Source organism: Microcaecilia unicolor, chromosome 5 (genome assembly GCF_901765095.1).
Source record: "Microcaecilia unicolor chromosome 5, aMicUni1.1, whole genome shotgun sequence".
Taxonomy (NCBI): Eukaryota; Metazoa; Chordata; class Amphibia; order Gymnophiona; family Siphonopidae; genus Microcaecilia; species Microcaecilia unicolor.
The window spans coordinates 11,818,854-11,839,541 of NC_044035.1; the positions used below are offsets into that span (position 1 = coordinate 11,818,854).

The 20,688-nt window shown below is 45.7% G+C and overlaps 1 protein-coding gene across 1 annotated transcript in view; it reads right to left on the reverse strand.

Annotated features, from left to right (window-relative positions):
• LOC115471081 (pancreatic triacylglycerol lipase-like) overlaps positions 1-19,908 on the reverse strand; it is a 50,290-nt gene extending 30,382 nt beyond the window's left edge. The window contains exons 1-7 of the mRNA XM_030204756.1: positions 19,860-19,908; positions 16,098-16,252; positions 11,967-12,092; positions 11,133-11,267; positions 8,536-8,644; positions 1,331-1,450; positions 1,118-1,237 (exon numbers count right to left, since the gene is read on the reverse strand). Of these exons, the coding sequence (XP_030060616.1) occupies positions 1,118-1,237; positions 1,331-1,450; positions 8,536-8,644; positions 11,133-11,267; positions 11,967-12,092; positions 16,098-16,252; positions 19,860-19,908 (814 nt within the window). The remainder of the gene's footprint in view (positions 1-1,117; positions 1,238-1,330; positions 1,451-8,535; positions 8,645-11,132; positions 11,268-11,966; positions 12,093-16,097; positions 16,253-19,859) is intronic.
• Between the last annotated feature and the right edge of the window lie 780 nt (positions 19,909-20,688).

The following is a 20,688-nucleotide window of genomic DNA, read 5'->3' on the forward strand; positions in this document are numbered from 1 at the left end:
TTCACGCGGTAGATAAGACGTGCGGCGGAGTTTTGGACAGATTGAAGGGGGAATAGGTGGCTAAGCGGGAGGCCAGCGAGGAGAAGGTTGCAATAGTCAAGACGAGAGGTAACGAGTGAGTGGACGAGAGTTCGGGTGGTCTGTTCAGAAAGGAATGGGCGAATTTTGCTAATATTATAGAGGAAGAAGCGACAGGTCTTAGCTGTCTGCTGGATATGGGCAGAGAAGGAGAGGGAGGAGTCGAAAATGACTCCGAGATTGCGGGCTGAAGAGACGGGGAGGATGAGGGCATTGTCAAGAGAGACGGAGAGTGGGGGAAGAGGAGAAGAGGGTTTGGGTGGGAAGACAAGGAGCTCAGTCTTAGCCATGTTCAGTTTCAGATGCCGGTTGGACATCCAGGCAGCGATGTCGGAGAGGCAGGCCGAAACTTTGGCCTGGGTTTCGACTGTGATGTTGGGAGTGGAGAGGTAAAGCTGGGTGTCATCAGCATAGAGATGGTACTGGAATCCATGTGATGAGATCAAGGAGCCCAGGGAAGAGGTGTATATCGAGAAAAGAAGCGGTCCAAGGACAGATCCTTGAGGGACCCCAACAGAGAGCGGGACGGGGGTGGAAGAAGAGCCATTAGAAAATACTCTGAAGGTGCGATGGGAAAGATACGAGGAGAACCAGGAAAGGACGGAGCCCTGGAATCCAAATGAGGACAGTGTGTCAAGAAGTAACTTATGATTGAGGGTGTCAAAGGCGGCAGATAGGTCGAGGAGGATGAGTATGGAATAGTGACCTTTGGATTTGGCATATATATATGTATTTACAGTTTAAAACAATGAAAATGATATATAAGATGGGAATAAAAAGAAAAACAGGAATATTAGCGGCCAAAACACAACGTTTGTGTTGAGTCTTTTGATTTAATAAACGTTTGTTTCTTGAAGAATCCATCTTTCCAGTGTTTGGTTTCAGTGGTGAAACATCCCACTTTTTCTTCTACTCCATGTTATTTATTATTACCAAAATTTTGAACTAGGCCTGTTGTTGTTATCTATCTATCTATCTATCTATCTATCTATCTATCTATCTATCTATCTATAGTCAGGATGCCAAAGTTTGTCCTTACCTTCCCAAATACCATCAATATCTACAATCTGTGAGATCACATTCTTCTTACATCCCGGCATGTATTCTCCTCCATTTGGATAGAAATCAAGATGGCCGACAGCCTGGCTCATTCCAAAACCTAAAGCATGGAAAGTGATGTTAGGCAGATGTTAGAAGAGTTCCATCTCATTCCATTCCACCACACAGCAGGCAGCTGTCCTGACAAACATACCCAAGTTGGGAATTATCGGTGCCGCGTCTGTATGAATGACATCAACGAACACTGCATCAGACGTATCCAAGCGGACTTGAATAGGAGTGCCTTGGAAATAAGGTTCAGCTGGATCCAAACCTAAGTGGAACACATTCAGATATAAGTACCATGACTCAGTGTGAAAGGGAGAAATTAGATCTCAGGGACTCATTTTTGAAACAGAAAAACAGTCAAAAAGCGGCACAAACTGGCATTTGGATGTTTTGCTAGCCAAAACGTTCAGATCACTATTTTTGAAACTCACTTTTTAAATGTTTTGGTATGCAGTTTGTCGGCAGTGCGTGCAAATCACAAGGAAGTGTGTTGGGGTGGGATTTGGGCGTTACTAACACTTAGACATTTTTCCACCATAATGGATTAACGACCAGGACTACAATTTAAACATTTTAGTCTAGACCAGTTTTTATCATGATTAAGTCAGAAAAAGGTGCCCTAAATGATGAGATTACCACTGAAGGGATTAAGGAATGATCCCCTCCTTACTCCCCCCCAGGGCTGTGCCTAGGGTCTCCGGCGCCCCCCTGCAGTTGGCCTCTCCGGCGCCCCCCCCCCCCCGAAAACGAGTGCTACACTACCCACGCTCTTCTCCCCAGATCCTTTTTTTTTTTTTTGTTTAAATTACCTCTCTGGCGCGTGGCAGCGTTAGTGAGAAGGAGGCGGCGCTCCCCGCCCCGACGTGTCTTCCCTTCGCTGTGTCCCGCCTTCTTCTGACGTCAGAAATGACGTCAGAAGAAGGCGGAACCGAGCGAAGGGAAGACACGTCGGGGCGGCCGGGGGAGCACCGCCTCCTTCTCACTAACGCTGCCTACGCTGCCGCGCACCGGAGAGGTAAATTAAAAAAAAAAAAAAAGGATCTGGGGAGAAGAGGGCGAGGTAAGCATGGTGGGGCTCCTGCCATGCTTACCTCGCTTACCACGTCAGCACGGCCCTGCTCCCCCCCGATGGTCACTGACCTCCTCCCACCCTCCAAACAGCTTCAGCTGTTATAGCCAGTCCTAATAGAGCAGCAAGCAGATTCCTGGAGTAGCCTAGTGGTTGGTGCAGTGCACTGTAGAGAAGAGAACCCAGGCCCATATCCCACTCTAACTGGTACACTTGTGATGGAAAGTGTCAGCCCTCTAAAACCCACCAAAAACCTACTGTACCTACATACAGGTGACACCAGCAGGCATAAGGACTACTGTAGTGGTGTACATTTCAGTACAGTAGGTTTTTGGTGGGGTTTGAAGGGCTCAACATACAATATAAAGGGGTAACAGTGAGATATGTATCTGGGAACTTTTATGTGAAGTCCACTGGAGTGCTCCACTGTTCTGCTGGGATGTCTGTGTGGCTAGTCTACTAAGAATGCTCCCCCCCACCCCCCTGTCATGATGGTCTAGCGGCCCTTCCCCACCCCCTGCCTTTGTTGGAGGAGGGAGGTGGCCTCCCTCCTCTTTCATCGGTGCCGCCTCAAAGATGGCAGTGCCCAACCCTGACCAGTGCATCCTGGGATGCGCTGGACGGGACTTTATACCATATAAAGGAGAAACTATCTTATATTGTGTGAAGCCTCACCCAGAGCATCCCAGGATCCACTGGGCAGGACTGGGCACCGCCATCTTTGAGGCGGCACCAATGGAAGAGAAGGGAGGCCACCTCCCTCCTCCAATGAAGGTAGGGGGTGGGGAAGGGCCGCTAGTCCATGAGGTCGAGGGGGGGGGAATTGACTCATGGCCCACTAGGCCACCAGGCTCCATTTGAGGGGAAATTGGGGGGGGGGGGGTTAGGGGGCTGGAGACCCACCGGATCTCCAGCCCCCCCTAAAACTATGTTGGAGGGGTCAGGAGGACCGGAGGTCCACTGGCCCTCCAGTCCCTCTGTCACTGTGGGGGGGGGGGGTTGGGTTGGGGTTCCTGCTCCTGTGTGGGGAGGGGGGGGCTGCTGCATTGGGGGGAATGGGGGCCTGCTAGCATGCAAATTTGTGCTGGACAGGACTCACTATTCCTCCCCAATGGTCTGCAAACCCTAACACCAGCTCCGAGCTGGCATAGGGTTTGCCATGGACAGTGCAGCAATGTTTGGTGCGCTGCTCGCTGATCATTGGGAAGGAATACATTTAGCATGCATTTGCATGCTATTTGCGCTAAGAGCCCTGTTTTGCATGTATTTGCATGCTAGTTAAGTTCAGAGCCCGCAAGCGTGTTGTTTCACGTGCTCAGGGGCACTGATCACAGGGAGGTAGTAAACGCAGGCGCTAGTATGACGCTAACAGCCTCTAGCGCCTGCGTCTGCTTTCGATCATCTGGGCATAAGTGTCTGAATGGTTGGAATCTCAGAGCAGAACTCTGCAAATTGAAAACAGACAACACCTCTGAGGTATCCTAATTGAGTAATGAGTCCGGGAGCTTGGAGGAATCTGAGCTACGACCAGCAGCTCCCCTCCACCCCATCACCATAAACCTAGCGGCTGCCTGCTCCCCCAAACCCCCACTCCTTCATACTAACTTCTAGTTCTCTTTTTCAGAACTGTTCCTCTGTGTAAACAGTTGAGCTAGGGTCATATCTCAGTTCAATTGCCTCATGTTTAAGGCAAATATCACAAGATGAGAGAGAAGGGGGGGGGGGAGAGGAATCATTGAGAGGATGTTTTCTCTAACTGCCTAATTGCAGTGAACTAAGACACATAAGCAGAAAAGACATCAACGGCTGTGTAAGTATATTAATAGAAGAATAACGAATGAATAATGTATGATTAAGATATAAGGATAATTAACAGAATTATTTGCTGTGCTAATAATAAATTAGTATTCTTATTATAAAGCAAATATCTTCTGAGAGTTTCTTTTATGATAGATTTGGTGAGGGATTTTAACAGCAGATTTTCATGGGCAAGAGAGTGAGGAGCAGGGGCGTAGCCAGACAACAGATTTTGGGTGGGCCTAGGCAAGAAGTGGGTGGGCACCAAGTGTTCTCCCCCCTCCCCCCCAAAAACCACCACCCAAAAAATATCTCAGCTGGTGGAATAATGCTTCTTTCCACCTTGGCAGTCAGCAGCAGCATGCGCTGGTGTCAGTATCGTGGAGAGTAGTGTTTTCATTACCATCAGGAGAAAGTCTTCAGCTGGCTGAGCTTGGGATCCCACCAGCTACCACTAAACTTGTGCTACTGTTGGGTGGGCCTGAGCCCTGAATAGGTGGGCCCCAGCCCACCCAGGCCCACCTGTAGCTACGCCACTGGTGAGGAGTATCTTGCTGGCCTGAGTGTGTCCCCAACTCAAATAAAAGGTCAGGTATTCACTAACCACATTATATCTTTAACATTCATAACATGGTAACATATAGATTAAGGACTCAAACAGCTGTCACTGAAGGGATCTTAAGACCAGACAAATTTCGGCCTGGATAAAGTGAATACAGAGGACTTTGCAGACAACTGACACCTTTGAGAAAGCAAAATACATCTAGTTGTCTTGCTAAGGAATAATTTCAAGATGACCTCTGAAACAAGCTAGGACCACTACCTGGATATTTAAAGAACCCTTCTTGAGATCTTCCTGTAAGAATGCTATTAGCAACTGAGAAACAGAAAGGAGATAGAGATCACTGCACACACCATCCTTCAAATGTCCTCCACACTCTTGCAAAGGCTGCTGAAATGGACCTCCTTCCTTGCCTGAAGAAAAGTGGAAATGACTTTCTGAGAATAGCCTTTACTATTCAGTCTTGACCTCTCAATAACCAGGCCATAAGACCAAAGTGGGAGGGATCTTCCATAAGAATAGGCCCCTGATACAATAGTCCCACCGCTGAGAAAGTAGGAGCAGTTTATTCTCTTGAAGTTGGATAAGACCTGGATACCATGGTCTCCTGGGGCAATCTGAAGCATCACCAGACCTTGATGGATTGTGACTCAATGTAGAACTTGGCCTATAACTGTTCATGGCGGCAACATATACAGCAGATCCAGAAATGGCCAAGGCTAAATTAGTGTATGTAGCCTCTCCGCTCCAGACTCCTTCCTATAGTTGAAAAAACCTGGGGCTTTGTTGTTGCCATGAGATCCAAAAATTGAGTTCCCCATCGGTCTACTCTCAGCTTGAAGGCTGAGTGGGATAATTCCCACTTTCCCAGATCTTGGGAATATTTGCTGAGAAAGTCTGTTTGCACATTTAGAATGCCTGCTATATGGGCTGCCAAAAGTTTGCAAAGATGCTTCTCCGTCCAGAGTAAGAGAAGATGTGCTTCCAATGCCAGAAGAAAACTTCAAGCTCCTCCCTGCGTGTGGACATATAACACTTCTCTTGCGTTGTCTGACAGTCCCCTGACTGATTTCCCTGAGAGTTTATCTGTAAACACTAAGAAAGCTTTATGCATAACTTTGAATTCTAATCAGTTGATTGACCAGGAAGCTTCTGCTGGAGTCCATTTACCAAGGACCAAGCAGTCTTGAAAGTGTGCTCCCAAACAGAGAGACCAGAAATGGTGTTTTAAGAGTGATGATGTGGAACAACTGAAATAAATTTTGGTTAACCTTGAAGATGTAATAACCCAAATTGACAAGTTAAAGAACAGCAAATTGTCACAACTCGGGGAAGGTGAGCTTTTGGGCTGCAGACAGTTTGGCACTGCCTGGTCAACCCGAGGGTTAGCCTGGCCCTGACTGGCAGCAGGCAAGTCACCGGGACCAGGCCCAGGACAGAAAAACTAGATATGAGGCTCAGCTGGAGCTGAAGGCAAGGCACAGCTAGAACTGGAGACCTGGACAGAGCTACAGGTAAGGCTGGAACCAAGGCCGGCAAGGCTGGCTGGAGACAAGGCAGGCAGGAAACAAATAATCCACATCCCGAGAAGACGACTCAAATATATCCACACGTTAATAAAGAAAGATCTACCTAAACTAACAAGGTGATCTTACAGCAACTACCTCATGATTGATTATTTAGCTTCCCTATCTAATAAAAGCCTTTTCAGCTGGTCTGGTTCAAAGAAAACATAACAAGAATCAGGAAAAGAAAATCAAACACTTGGAGGGAAACTTCAAGAAAAAAGTGGCTCCTAAATCCACAACTCTAGATTTAAACTGAAGAAATTGTCTACGTCTGGACTGAGTAGCCCTAGGAACATCAGGAAATACCTGCAATCTCGCTCCACAAAAAAAGAAAATCTTTCTTCTTAAAATAAACTTTCAAGATCATTACTGTATCTATTTCAAAGGCAAAAGAAGCCAGCAGAGTAGAGTGCTGAGTAATATCATCCTGGGTTTTTTTTCCAAAAAGGCAGTCAAATTATCCATAGCATCAACCTGAAGAGAAAAAATATAATGTGCCCCTCTTGTTGACTCTCCAGTACCTTCTGTAGCAAATAGTAACATTTACCCTCCTGTTTATTGGCAGCGGCTGACTCGCAGCAATGCCAATACAGCCCGTTCAAAGTGGAGGAGTGGCCTAGTGGTTAGGGTGGTGGACTCTGGTCCTGGGGAACTGAGTTCGATTCCCACTTCAGGCACAGGCAGCTCCTTGTGACTCTGGGCAAGTCACTTAACCCTCCATTGCCCCATGTAAGCCGCATTGAGCCTGCCACGAGTGGGAAAGCGCGGGGTACAAATGTAACAAAAATAAAATAGATGCTATTGGAGATTCTACATGGAATGTTGCTACTATTGGAGATTCTACATGGAATGTTGCTACTATTGAGATTCTGTTGCTACTATTGGAGATTCTACATGGAATGTTGCTATTCCACTAGCAACATTCCAAGTAGAAGGCTGCGCAGGCTTCTGTTTCTGTGAGTCTGACGTCCTGCACGTACGTGCAGGACGTCAGACTCACAGAAGCAGAAGCCTGCGCGGCCACATTGGTGATCTGCAATCTGCAAGGGCCGACTTCGCTAGTGGAATAGCAACATTCCATGTAGAATCTCCAATAGTAGCAACAGTGGAGGAGTGGCCTAGTGGTTAGGGTGGTGGACTCTGGTCCTGAGGAACTGAGTTCAATTCCCACTTCAGGCACAGGCAGCTCCTTGTGACTCTGGGCAAGTCACTTAACCCTCCATTGCCCCGTGTAAGCTGCATTGAGCCTGCCATGAGTGGGAAAGCGCAGGGTACAAATGTAACAAAAATAAAATAGATACTATTGGAGATTCTACATGGAATGTTGCTACTATTGGAGATTCTACATGGAATGTTGCTATTCCACTAGCAACATTCCATGTACAAGGCTGCGCAGGCTTCTGTTTCTGTGAGTCTGACGTCCTGCACGTACGTGCAGGACGTCGGACTCACAGAAGCAGAAGCCTGCGCGGCCATATTGGCGATCTGCCGACTTCTACATGGAATGTTGCTAGTGGAATAGCAACATTCCATGTAGAATCTCAAATAGTAGCAACAGTGGAGGAGTGGCCTAGTGGTTAGGGTGGTGGACTTTGGTCCTGGGGAACTGAGGAGCTGAGTTTGATTCCCACTTCAGGCACAGGCAGCTCCTTATGACTCTGGGCAAGTCACTTAACCCTCCATTGCCCCATGTAAGCCGCATTGAGCCTGCCATGAGTGGGAAAGTGCGGGGTACAAATGTAAAAAAAAATTTCTGCAGATAATGGACACATTGGAAAATGTAAAAATCGCAGATAAGGCAATCTCAACAGATTCTCCACCAAGCTGCTTATGCAAGTATAGGCAATCCTTTATCGCGGAAGCACCAACCTGAGATACTACCTTTTTTTAAAGAAACATCTAATGAAGAAACATTTTGGTCCAAATCATCCACTTAAGAGACAACATCCTGAGTAGTCACAGAGTTGCTGTACTGGACCACGGATCGTTGTTGCTTCATACCTCGTCACAATCTTACATACATCTAACATAGATACTTGTGAAGGTCCAGTTTCCAATGCTGGAACTTCTTTTGGAAACAGCACTGGCTGAAAGAACGTATAGCAGATGACGGAAGAGGCATGGGCTGTTGCAAGGCCAACATTTCCCCTATGGGAGAAAACCCATCTTGGGATAAACTCCCTACAGGAGACAGATGGGAAATCTGAAGTGGATCAAAGGTTAGCCTTCCCCCTGAATTCAATGAGGGCACCTGAGTCACCCCTACTGCTAGAGGAAAGGAAGATCTTTACTCATAGATGACGCTATGTAGTTGATTCAACACTCTTTCTGCTAAAGTACCTCTTGTCACCTACCAGTGATTCTTGCGATGCCACGGATTCTTCTCCCAGTCTCAGCAGCAGCATGGGCTCCCAGACTGTGGCCAATGAAATGGACACTTGAAGGAGAGTAGCCATAATTATTCTGAGGATATTGTTTAAGAGAAAATAAAGAGAGTCACAAAAAAATCCAGCATCTAATTTTGGGGGACAAAAAGTAGTACTTATTAATACCCTAGTTTTAATTTTTACTGACTACCCTGTTTCCCCGAAAGTAAGACATCCCCCGAAAATAAGACCTAGTAGAGGTTTTCCTGAATTGCTAGATATAAGGCCTCCCCCGAAAGTAAGACCTAGCAAATTTTTGTTTGAAAGCAGGGCCGCCGAGAACCGGACAAGGCCGCCCCCGGGCGGCCCCCCCCCCCCACCACCCACCCTCCGTCGCTCCCGGAACTAACCTTAAATGCCTCCTTTCAACTTCGCAGCAAGCAGCAGCAGGGCAGACCTCTCCTTCCTTCCGTGCCCCGCCCTCGTGGACGTTATGTCAGGCGAGGGCGGGACACGGAAGGAAGGAGTGGCCTGCCCTGCTGCTGCTGCTTGCTGCGAAGGTGAAAGGAGGCGTTTAAGGTTAGTTCCGGGAGCGACGGAGGGCGGGCGGGCGGGCCAACCCCGATCCAACCCCGATGTTTCCCCGAAAAATAAGACAGCCCCTGAAAATAAGACCTAGTGCATTTTGGGGGGGCAAAAATTAATATAAGACAGTGTCTTATTTTCAGGGAAACACGGTAAAATAAGGGATAGTAAGGGCCTTTGTTTTGCTCATTCAGTTCCATGAAAATAAACTTTGCAAAGTCTTGATCAAGAGATAAACATTTATTTTACAAAACCTTATTTCTTGTCCATTGAAATTATATTTGGAAAGAAGTCCATCCTTCGGTGCCTCATTCCAGCTCAAGACCTTTGGTAAATACGTTGAGTAGTAAAAATTCATAAATGTTAAATGCCTCAATATTAAGTGTTTTCTTTTTTTTTCTTTTGGAGTGGGAGAGGAGATTATTAAATATGACAATTGAGCATTCTTGTTTCATAAAGAATCATAAACATGTTTCATTTCCTATTTTCCACTTTAAGGGCTACATTTTCATGGAAACAGAAAAATAGAAAATGACAGCAGATAAAGACCATGCGGCCTATCCAGTGTGATAACTAAACTGCTAAACTCTAACCCTTTGATATTTAAAACCATTTAATTGGCCAGGAACAGCGCCTGAATGATTAATTGGCTATCTGGCAATATTCAGACATTGAAGCTCCTGATGTGTTCCACTCCAGCCCACCCAAATGTATTCAGCCACAATCAGGGCATAGACCATAGAAGTCTGCCTAGCACTGACCTTGTCCTCCAACTTCTGAAGCTAAAGCCGAACCTGTCCAACTATGATCAGAGCACAGACCGTAGAAGTTTGCCCAGTATTGGCTTTGCTTCCCAATTACCAGTGTAGCTTCCTAATCTCCACTAAGCTTCTTTGGATCCAGGGCCGCCAAGGGGGGGGCAGGGGGGGACAAAATTCCCGGGCCCGGGTCTCCAAGGGGGGCCCGGCGCCGGGGTCAGGCCGCCGGCGCTGCAGTCCCTGGTCTTACCTGCCTGCCTTCCACCACCGGGCCCCCTGCATTAAAATCGGCAGCGCCTCAGCTGAGCTCCGTTTGGAAAGGCAGATCGCCTCCCTTCGGGGCCCTCCCTGTGTCCCGCCCTTGCAGAAACAGGAAGTTACATCAGATGAGGGTGGGACACGTTGAGGGAAGGCCCAAAGGGAGGCGATCTGCCTTTCCAAATGGAGCTCAGCTGAGGCGCTGCAGATTTTAATGCAGGGAGCCCGGTGACGGAAGGAGATGTGGGCAGGCAGGTGAGACCGGGGACTGCAGCAGCGGCGTCGGCGGGGGGGGGGGGGGGGGGGGGGGGGGGAAGCGGCCTTGCCCCGGGCCCGGCTTAGTCTCTTGGCAGCTCTGTTTGGATCCATTCCTTCTAAACAGGATTCTTTTTTGTTTATCCCATGATAGCAATAACAAAAAATGGAAAATGATCTTCTGGAAATCAATTAAAATTTGTGCACATAAATTTAGGCATGGGATCCATATATTAATTTTATGCGTGAAGGGGAAACGGTCATGGGCAGGTCATGGGCAGACCAGGGTATTTGTTAAATTTACATTTGTTGTTATAGAATAAAGGGGTCGTATATCTAATTTAGACACAGGGACTTACACCAAGGTTTCGTTGGTATAAATGGTTGCACCTAAATGCAGTCATGATTCCCGGCACGTAACACTATTCTACAAATGATGCCAAACATTCTGATGTGTTCATTAGACATAAAACTAGAAGGTGAGGGGTACAAAGCTTTTATACATGCAGACGACATTTCTATCTTAATTCCAATTTTTCAAGGCATACATGACCAAAAGTCCAAAAAACAGCACATCAAATGTTAGAGAACTTTAGCAAACTTACATGTAAAAATAAAAGCAATTTATGTGATCCAGTACTGCAACCGTGAGTATCAACTATGTTAATTCATTCCGGTCTCTTCCAGGTACATTTCAATGCTTTCTATATGACAGAGATCTCTCTTTACCTTAAGGGTATCTATAAAATAAGCCACTTCTGCTCCAACCACTCGGATATTGTGGGCAGCCTGAGTATATGGGCACTGAGAGCCGCCTTTCCAGTCCACACAAATACAGTTCAAGTTTTCCAGTTGAAGCATCCGCTGCAGCCAACATACACACAAAAAAACAATTAATTTAAAAATAAAATAAATACATATACAATGTTGAGTGGAGTGGAACAGGTAGACATAAATTGCTTGTTTATTCTTTCCAAAAATACTAAGTAGTACATTTATAACAAATCAAAGAAAATATTTCTTCACTCAACGCTTAATTAAACTCTGGAATTCGTTATCAGAGAATGTGGTAAAAGCGTTTAGCTTAGCAGGGTTTAAAAAAGGTTTGACTAATTTCCTAACAGTCCATAAGCCATTAAATGGACTTGGAAAAATCACTGCTTATATCTAGGATAAGCAGCATAAAATCTTTTTTTTTACTCTTTTGGGATCTTGCCAGGTACTTGTGTCCTGGAATATCCACCACTGGAAAAAAAGTTACTGGGCTTGATGGACCTTTGGTCTGTCCCAGTATGGCAAAGCTTATGTTTTTAATTACGTATCAGTATGTAATGACCCTGTAAAAGGCCTTCCATAAAGCAAATGCTGATGTTGCCAAAATGTGAACAGGGAGCAGCTGCTCTGATTTCAGAGGTGTAAAGGAAGTGGCGTGAAGGATTTCGTAAGTGTGAGCAGTGCAGTGATATTTCCCCCTGATATCAGGGGTGTCTTGCTGCTTGCCACCGTGAACACTACACAGAGTGAACACGGTACTTTATCATTCAAATAGTCTTCATATCTCACCCGGCACATGTCCGACAGCCAATTTTCTTCTCCTTGGTCTACGAACCCATGAGTGATAAAGCAAGTCTTCTTGCTGGCGTTGAAATTTGAAGCTGCAATGGTTGATGGGTCAACGGCAGTGATCTCCTGTTGTAGAAGAAAAACACATTAAGACATCACATTGAATTTTAAGTGTAATTATCTGTAAGCAATGCAAATGCCTCTTTCTAGCACCGCCCTGCTCTTGATATGCCACTGGGTGTTAGCTCTTAAAAGCTGGTCAACAAATGTTTTAAGTTAGTCCAATAAAAAGGCATTTTATTTATTTTATTTTATTTATTGGTTGCATTTGTATCCCACATTTTCCCACCAATTTGCAGGCTCAATGTGGCTTACATTTGCCGTAATGGCGGTTGCCATTTCCTGTTAACAGGATTACAGATGGTATTGCGTTAAGGTGCATACATTCATGGTAACATACATGGAACATAATACATAGTAACATAGTAGATGACGGCAGAAAAAGACCCGCACGGTCCATCCAGTCTGCCCAACAAGATAAACTCATATGTGTATACCTTACCTTGATTTGTACCTGTCTTTTTCAGGGCACAGACCGTATAAATCTGCCCAGCAGTATTCCCCGCCTCCCAACCACCAGTCCCACCTCCATCACAGACCGTATAAGTCTGCCCTTGATTTGTACCTTACCTTCATTTGTACCTGTTTTATTTTATTTCAGGGCACAGACCGTATAAGTCTGCCCAGCGGTATTCCCCGCCTCCCAACCACCGGTCCTGCCTCCCATCTCCATCTCAGACCGTATAATCTGCCCAGCAGTATTCCCTGCCTCCCAACCACCAGACCCGCCTCCCATCATTGGCTCTGCTACAGACCGTATAAGTCTGCCATCTACTATCCTCGCCTCTCAACCACCAACCCCTCTTCCCCCCACCTGCTCCTCAATCCAATTTTGGCTATATGGAACAGATCATGCTGTATATATATATATATATATATATATATATATATATATACCATGTGCGTACAAACATGGTAAAGAAGAATACATTATGGTATTGCAAGAAGGTTCCTGAGTAATAAATTGGGTTGTAACGTACATTAGGTCATCGGCTATAGAGAGACCTTATTCGACATAAGGTTTAAAGTGGTAGTGCTTGATCATTAATAGCAAAGAGGTTAAGCAGTCAGGCGGTAAAAGTTCGGTCTTGTATAGATCGTGGATAATGCTATTGTTTGATATTTAAGATGGATGTTGATGGTATGCCTTCTTGAAAAGATCTGTTTTCAGTAGCCTTCAGAAGATGATTAGGTCTTGCGTTGTTTTTATGGCCTTCAGTAGAGCATTCCATAGCTGCGTGCAGATGTATGAGAAACTGGTCGCGTATGTGGATTTGTAATTTAGCCCTTTACAGTTAGGATAGTGGAGATTGAGGAATGTGCGTGATGATTGATCTTTTTGCGTTCCTAATAGGCAAGTCTATAAGGTCTGACATGTAGGTATTTGCAGGCTCAATGTGGCTTACATTATGCCGCAATGGCGAACGCCATTTCCGGACTGAGAAATACAAAGTGGCATTGCATTAGAGTTCATAAATGATAGAGTAAATTATAGAGTGTTATCATGTTATAGGACCCTTTTACTAAAATGCCCTACTAAATGGGCTTGGCGCATTCTACCGTGGGACTTTCCAGTACACTAAGCCCATTTCTAGCATGTCCATAAAATATGGCATTCTCAATTTTTTTACTTGGTCATGTGCTAATATTAGTGCATGGCAACTGCAAATAATTAACTTGGGAGCACTTACTGTCTCCTATTTAGGGCTCACTTGTTAATACTGCATTATTCAATTAGCGCATTCTAATATGAAGGTCATGGACTTGATATACCATCTTTCTGTCGTACAACCAAAGTGGTTTACATATATTATATGCAGGTCCTTTCTCTGTCCCTAGTGGGCTCACTCTAAGTTTTTGTACCTGGGACAATGGAGGGTTAAGTGACTTGCCCAGGGTCACAAGGAGCCTCAGAGGGAATCGAACCCTGAACAGCACATCCATGCTCATCCCTGACATGCCCCCTCCAAAAATAATTTAAAAACAAAATACCGCGCAGTTGGGGCTAGATTCTATACATCACTTCTATACAATCACCAAAGAAAAGTATGCCTAGGCACAGGGCTTTTTTTGAGGGGGTACTTGGGGGTACTGAGTACCGGCACCTTTTCCATTGTCTGCTAAAATTGACCCATGATCCCCAAATTTTAATGAAAGAGCTCAGGCTCTACACACCAATTCTGCCTTGTCATAGATTCTGTGGCTGGTTGCAGGGGACCTGGCTGTTGTGGGGTGGGTCCCTCAGTGATCACCCCATCTCTGAAGGGTGGCCTGGCATTTGAGTACCGGCACCTTTTTTGCTGGAAAAAATGCACTGCCTAGGCATATTCTATAAACCGTGTCTAAATCTATGCACAGTTTACAGAATACGCCCAACACTCATTTTCTGCAACTATACTTGGTCACAGCCATTTACACCAATGAAAACCTGGCGTAAATGCTAACACCTAAATTATGCGTGGAACAGGCATCTATATAAATAAAATCCCCCTCAGACATTCTGAATCCCCCTCAGACATTCTGAAGCTCACCTCTCTCCAACTGTGGCTCCTGACCTAGGCTATTCGGACTCCCGCACTCGGCCACGCCCCATCTGGACATAAAAAGCACTCTCAACGTTCCATTGACCACTGACGTCAATGAAGCCAGTTCGTTTGTTCGAAGCTCTGTAGCAGCAGATGTGGGCCCCGCCCTCGCGTCAAACGTAATGACGTTGAGGGCGGAGCACATTCAAGGAGCCAATCAGTAGCCGAAAGCAGGAGAGAGGCCAGGTTCACACTCTCACACAGGACGAAGAGGGAGGGCGGCAACACGGCGAGCAAATGGCTGCGGCGAGTGTCCAATGTGGAGGAGGCGGGTGAGGGCTCGGGGTCGAGGACCACTGGCGACTCGGAAGCGGGGGGGGGGGGGGGGGAGGAAACAGCACTGGCTACGACTCCAGCGCAGCCGTCATCCCATTCACTGAAAACAAAAGAAGCAAACCTACGACACGCTTCAGGACGTTTAATACACAGGCGTGGAAGTGACCCAAGCAAGTGTACGGTAAGCAAGGAAGCCCATTGGTTAATCTCTGTTTCAACTCCCCCACGCAGCCCTCATTGCTATACACTCACAAACAAGCAAACCTAGGAGCTGCTGCTTCACATTGTCGTTTTTAAATTGAGGACAAAAGGAGAGGGGACACAGACAGACCCTGCAACTGGGAGGGGGGACCCCCCCTGGAACTGGGAGGGAGGGGGGAATCCCCCCTGCAACTGGGAGACAGACCGGGGGGGGGGAGACCCTGGCACATACTCTCATTCTCACACACACACTCGCACCCAGTCTCACTCTCCCTCTGTCACACACACACGCGCGCACATTCACTCTCTCTCACACACTCACTCTCTCAAACATACACACTCCGAGGAAAACTTTGCTAGCGCCCGTTTCATTTCTGTACGAAACGGGCCTTTTTTACTAGTATTCTATAACAGTACATGTAAATTTTAGAAAAGCCCACAACCTGTCCATACCATGCCTCCCTTTTCAGTTCCGCGTCTTAGACTTTCCACAGATCACCTTGTAGAATACACTTAGACGATCGTGGGAGTAAATTCTAATTATTGCCAATTAGTGTCAATAAATTGCTTAAGTTCAATTATTAGTGCTGATTGCCATAATTACGTTGTGTGGATTTGCACACGCAACTCAAGTCACACTACCTAGGATCCGGGGGTTAGTGTGCACAAAAGAGAAATTTACTGCAATCTGCTTTAGTGCGTCCTGCTGGAAGCCTTTTTAATAAAAGGGTCTCTATATTCTTGGGTGGATTTTGTTTTTAATGTATTAACCATTTTTTTTTTCAGTGTATTCGAGTAGACTAACTCAGCAACCAAACTACTTTATTCAAAGTCCTCAGTCTGTAAGAAGAACATATACAGCACAGAAATGATCTAACAGAAAAGAGCATTTCATTGGTGCAAATAGACAGAGTTTGAAATATTTAAAGAAAAATACATAACGTCTTACTTGAAAGTTATTTGGATTTTCTTTTGTGTAGAGAAGGAAACGTGTGTTGACCTTTTCAGGATCCCAGGGTAATTTTGCAATCGGTCTCTCCACTGTCCCACCCCATGGGATATCATTCGTAAAGCATCCCAACCTGTCATAGCAGACTTCATCTCCTACAAAATGCAATAAATCACTCAACTTCTATGACTTGGCTGGCACGGCTTATTTGCTGAAATCATGCTATAAGGATAATAAATACATTCTTATTCCTATAAACGATCTTGCATCAAACATTCTCTCCTCTCCCCCGATCCCCTCCCCATCCTACAGTCCCAATGATGCTCAACTTCAGTCTGGCAGTTACAAACTGGAGTGAGTTTCTTGTTAAACTATTTTGTGAAGATAAGAGTATCACTGTGTGGGGCAGAGCTGAATTCTTGTAAATGAAATTAATGGTAGGGCAGTACCTTTCAAACTCCTGTAATTTAAGGGAAATGACTCAATGAAATTTTGTAAGGGGAAAGGAGACTTGATATACTGCCTTTCTGTGGTATTTTGCAACTACATTCAAAGGGGTTTACATATATACAGGTACTTATTTTGTACCTGGGGCAATGGAGGATTAAGTGACTAGCCCACAGTCACAAGTAGCTGCAGTGGGAATTGAACCCAGTTCCCCAGGATCTGGGTTCTGCTGCACTAACCACTAGGCTAGTCCTCCACTCCACATGGAGTTGCTTGTGTGGAAGGTCTTCAGATTCTGCTTTATAAATTGCTCAGCAGAGACCTCTAGTGACTCTACCAGTATGAGGTGTGCTACCTTTTGACTTAAAATACTGTCAGAGCTTCTGAAATGGAGAGAAGGCACTTCTACCTGTGATTTACAGTGGTAGGAGAAGACGCTCTTTGGAGAGAAATTGTGTTGGTGTAAATACCAAGCCAGTAGGGTAGCCTTGTCTTTGGCTCCCCTTCCCAGGCCATGATATCACTACAGCAAGGGGAATAGACTCGACTCTCATCTCCCTAAACATATAACTAAATGGAAAATGGACTCTGCTTATCCAAGCCTTTGCACCTGGTGTCACGTTAGTGAGGAAACGTGAGCCCTTAGGCCGCTGCCGAGGAGCGGCAGTGGCAGGAGAAGCACCCCAAAACAAGAGACCAGGCAGAACACAGACAGTCAGATATAACCAGGACTGGAGCAGCCGGACTGAAGCTGCAGCTGAAGTAGAGCAAGCTAGAACAGGCAGGGCAGGGCACAGTAGAGGCTTCCAGGAAACCAAACAGAGTCTTAGACGGGCGGCAAGCAGGAGAGGTAAACCAGGAAACACGCCGAGTCTTGGGCAGGCAGCAAGCAGGAGAAGTAAACCAGGAAACATGCCGAGTCTTGGGCAGGCAGCAAGCAGGAGAAGAAAACCAGGAAACATGCCGAGTCTTGGGCAGGCAGCAAGCAGGAGAAGAAAACCAGGAAACACAAGCAGGGCAGGTCCACCACGGAAAAGGAAAACAAAGAGCACTGCAACAACTCTCACTGATGAGAAGCTCATCAGAAGACCTCTGTTGCCAAGGCAAAGTACAAAGTATCCAGGTAGTTCATAAAGGCAACCGACAAGGGAGTTCACCAGGTAAGGGTGCTGCTAAGTTCCAAAAGTCCCAAGACAACCTGGAGGGCTGAGAGATCCGGACCGGATCGGCATGACCTCTGGAACATGGGAAACAGCAACCAGACACTCCGTTGCAGCCACCAGGTCTAACCACCAGGTGGCGAAATGACTGAGCGCATGAAACATGGCCACAATCGTGACACCTGGAGAGAGGAGGGAAGTGCATCTAACAGCTACTGCATGAAGCGAGAGTTGGAACAGGGAACTGGCCCAACATCCTTATGACAAAGAAACGAGGGGAGAAAGAGTAAACAGCACAGAGGACTCCAGTAGCAGACTACCTATAGGGACTCTATACCTGAGGGCTCACAGAGACTTACAGAGCAGATTCCTTCTGGAGGAGGGTCCCAGGAAGAGTAAAGGACATTTATCAAGAACCTCTACCAAGGCAGAGTGTTTACAAGGGAACAATAAAAGATTAGAAGTGATTGAAACTACTTTATTCTATTATTACTTATAATACAGATGTCACTAACTTTGTCCCATGTTTTTTCCAGCATCATCCAAGTCATTAATAACCCTCAGGAACATAACCGTCTAAGGCAATTAACATCTTTTCAGTTTGCCAAGACCAAGCTTCTCATCTTTCCCCCTAAACCCACCTCTCCTCTCCCCCCTTTCTCTATTTCTGTGGATGGCACTCTCATTCTCCCTGTCTCATCAGCTCATAACCTTGGGGTCATCTTCGACTCCTCTCTCTCCTTCTCTGCTCACATTCAGCAGATTGCCAAAACCTGTCGTTTTCTTTCTCTATAACATCAGCAAAATCCGTCCCTTCATCTCTGAGCACTCTACCAGAACCCTCATCCACACTCTTATCACCTCTCACCTAGGCTATTGCAACCTGCTTCTCACCGGCCTCCCCACTTAGCCATCTCTCTCCTCTTCAATCAGTCCAAAACTCTGCTGCACGACTCATTTTCCGCCAAAGTCGCTATGCTCACATTAGCCCTCTCCTCAAATCACTTCATTGGCTCCCTATCCGTTTCCGCGTTCAATTCAAACTTCTCTTACTGACCTATAAGTGTATTCACTCTGCTGCTCCCCGGTACCTTTCCACTCTTGTCTCTCCCTATACCCCTTCTCGAGCACTCCGTTCTGTTGACAAATCACTCTTATCTGTCCTCTTCTCCTCTATTGCTAATTCCAGACTCCGTTCCTTCTATCTCGCTGCACCACACGCCTGGAATAGACTTCCCGATCATATACGTTTAGCCTCGTCTTTGGCCGTTTTTAAGTCCAAGCTAAAAGCCCACTTCTTTGACGCTGCTTTTGAGTCCTAACCACTGCTCACTTGCCTATACCTTTATCCCCTCCTCTTTAATTCCCCTTGCCTCGCTGTTGTTCTGTCTGTTGCCTGTCTTATTTAGATTGTAAGCTCTGAGCAGGGACTGTCTTTTTGTGTATGGTGTACAGCGCTGCATATGCCTTGTAGCGCTATAGAAGTGATAAGTAGTAGTAATGTAGAAGCCTGCCCTTGCAGATCAGCAACGCAGCTGCGCAGGCTTCTGTTTCTGTGAGTCTGACGTCCTGCACATACGTGCAGGACGTCAGACTCACAGAAACAAAAGCCTGCGCGGCCGCATTGCTGATCTGTAGGGGCAGGCTTCTAGATGGAATGTTGCTAGTGGAGGAGTAGCCTAGTGGTTAGTGCAGTGGAACATGGGATGTTGTTACTATTTGAGATTCTGGAATGTTGCTATTACTTGAGATTCTAGATGGAATGTTGCTACTATTGGAGATTCTGTTGCTACTATTTGAGATTCTACATGGAATGTTGCTACTATTGGAGATTCTGTTGTTACTATTTGAGATTCTGGAATGTTGCTATTACTTGAGATTCTAGATGGAATGTTGCTACTATTGGAGATTCTGTTGCTACTATTTGAGATTCTGTTGCTACTATTTGAGATTCTACATGGAATGTTGCTACTATTGGAGATTCTGTTGCTACTATTTCAGATTCTACATGGAATGTTGCTATTCCACTAGCAACATTCCATTTTTAGATTGTGAGCTCTTTGAGCAGGGACTGTCTTTGTGTGTATGGTGTACAGCGCTGCGTATGCCTTGTAGCGCTATAGAAATGACAAGTAGTAGTAGTTTCCCATCTCACCTCTTACTGTGCCCAGAAAAAATAAAGTGAAGATCCAAACACGCAGCATCTAGAATAATTTTAAAAGACCATCATTAATATCATAGCAATTAGTTTAGGATTGTGATAGAATATAATTAGCAGTGCATGCAAATATCTCTGAAACAAGGTCTCTTCCACACTGTGCCAGCTTTATCCTGTGTTATTCCCAGAGATTTCCACTTGATTGCAGATTCCGTGGTGTTCGGATATACTGTTACAGCAGGTCTCTTTGGGAAACCTTTTAAAATCTGAATATTTGGAGCATGTTGGCTCAGGTCCCCTATTCCTTTGGTTGCATTTTTTATGGTACATTTTTCTGTATTTTATAGAATATTCTATTTAAATTTTATTTATTTATTTGTTGCATTTGTATCCCACATTTTCCCATCTCTTTGCAGGCTCAATGTGGCTTACAATACATTATGAATAGGGGAAATAAGAAGAGAGTAGACATTTGGTATTACAGAAGGATTTGGGGTTACATGATAATTTTTATTTATTTATTTTTGTTACATTTGTACCCCGCGCTTTCCCACTCATGGCAGGCTCAATGCGGTGGGCAATGGAGGGTTAAGTGACTTGCCCAGAGTCACAAGGAGCTGCCTGTGCTGGGAATCAAACTCAGTTCCTCAGGACCAAAGTCCACCACCCTAACCACTAGGCCACTCCGCCACTGTTGCTACTATTTGAGATTCTACATGGAATGTTTCTATTCCACTAGCAACATTCCACATAGAAGTCAGCCCTTGCAGATCACCAATGTTACATGGAATGTTGCTAGTGGAATAGAAACATTCCATGTAGAATC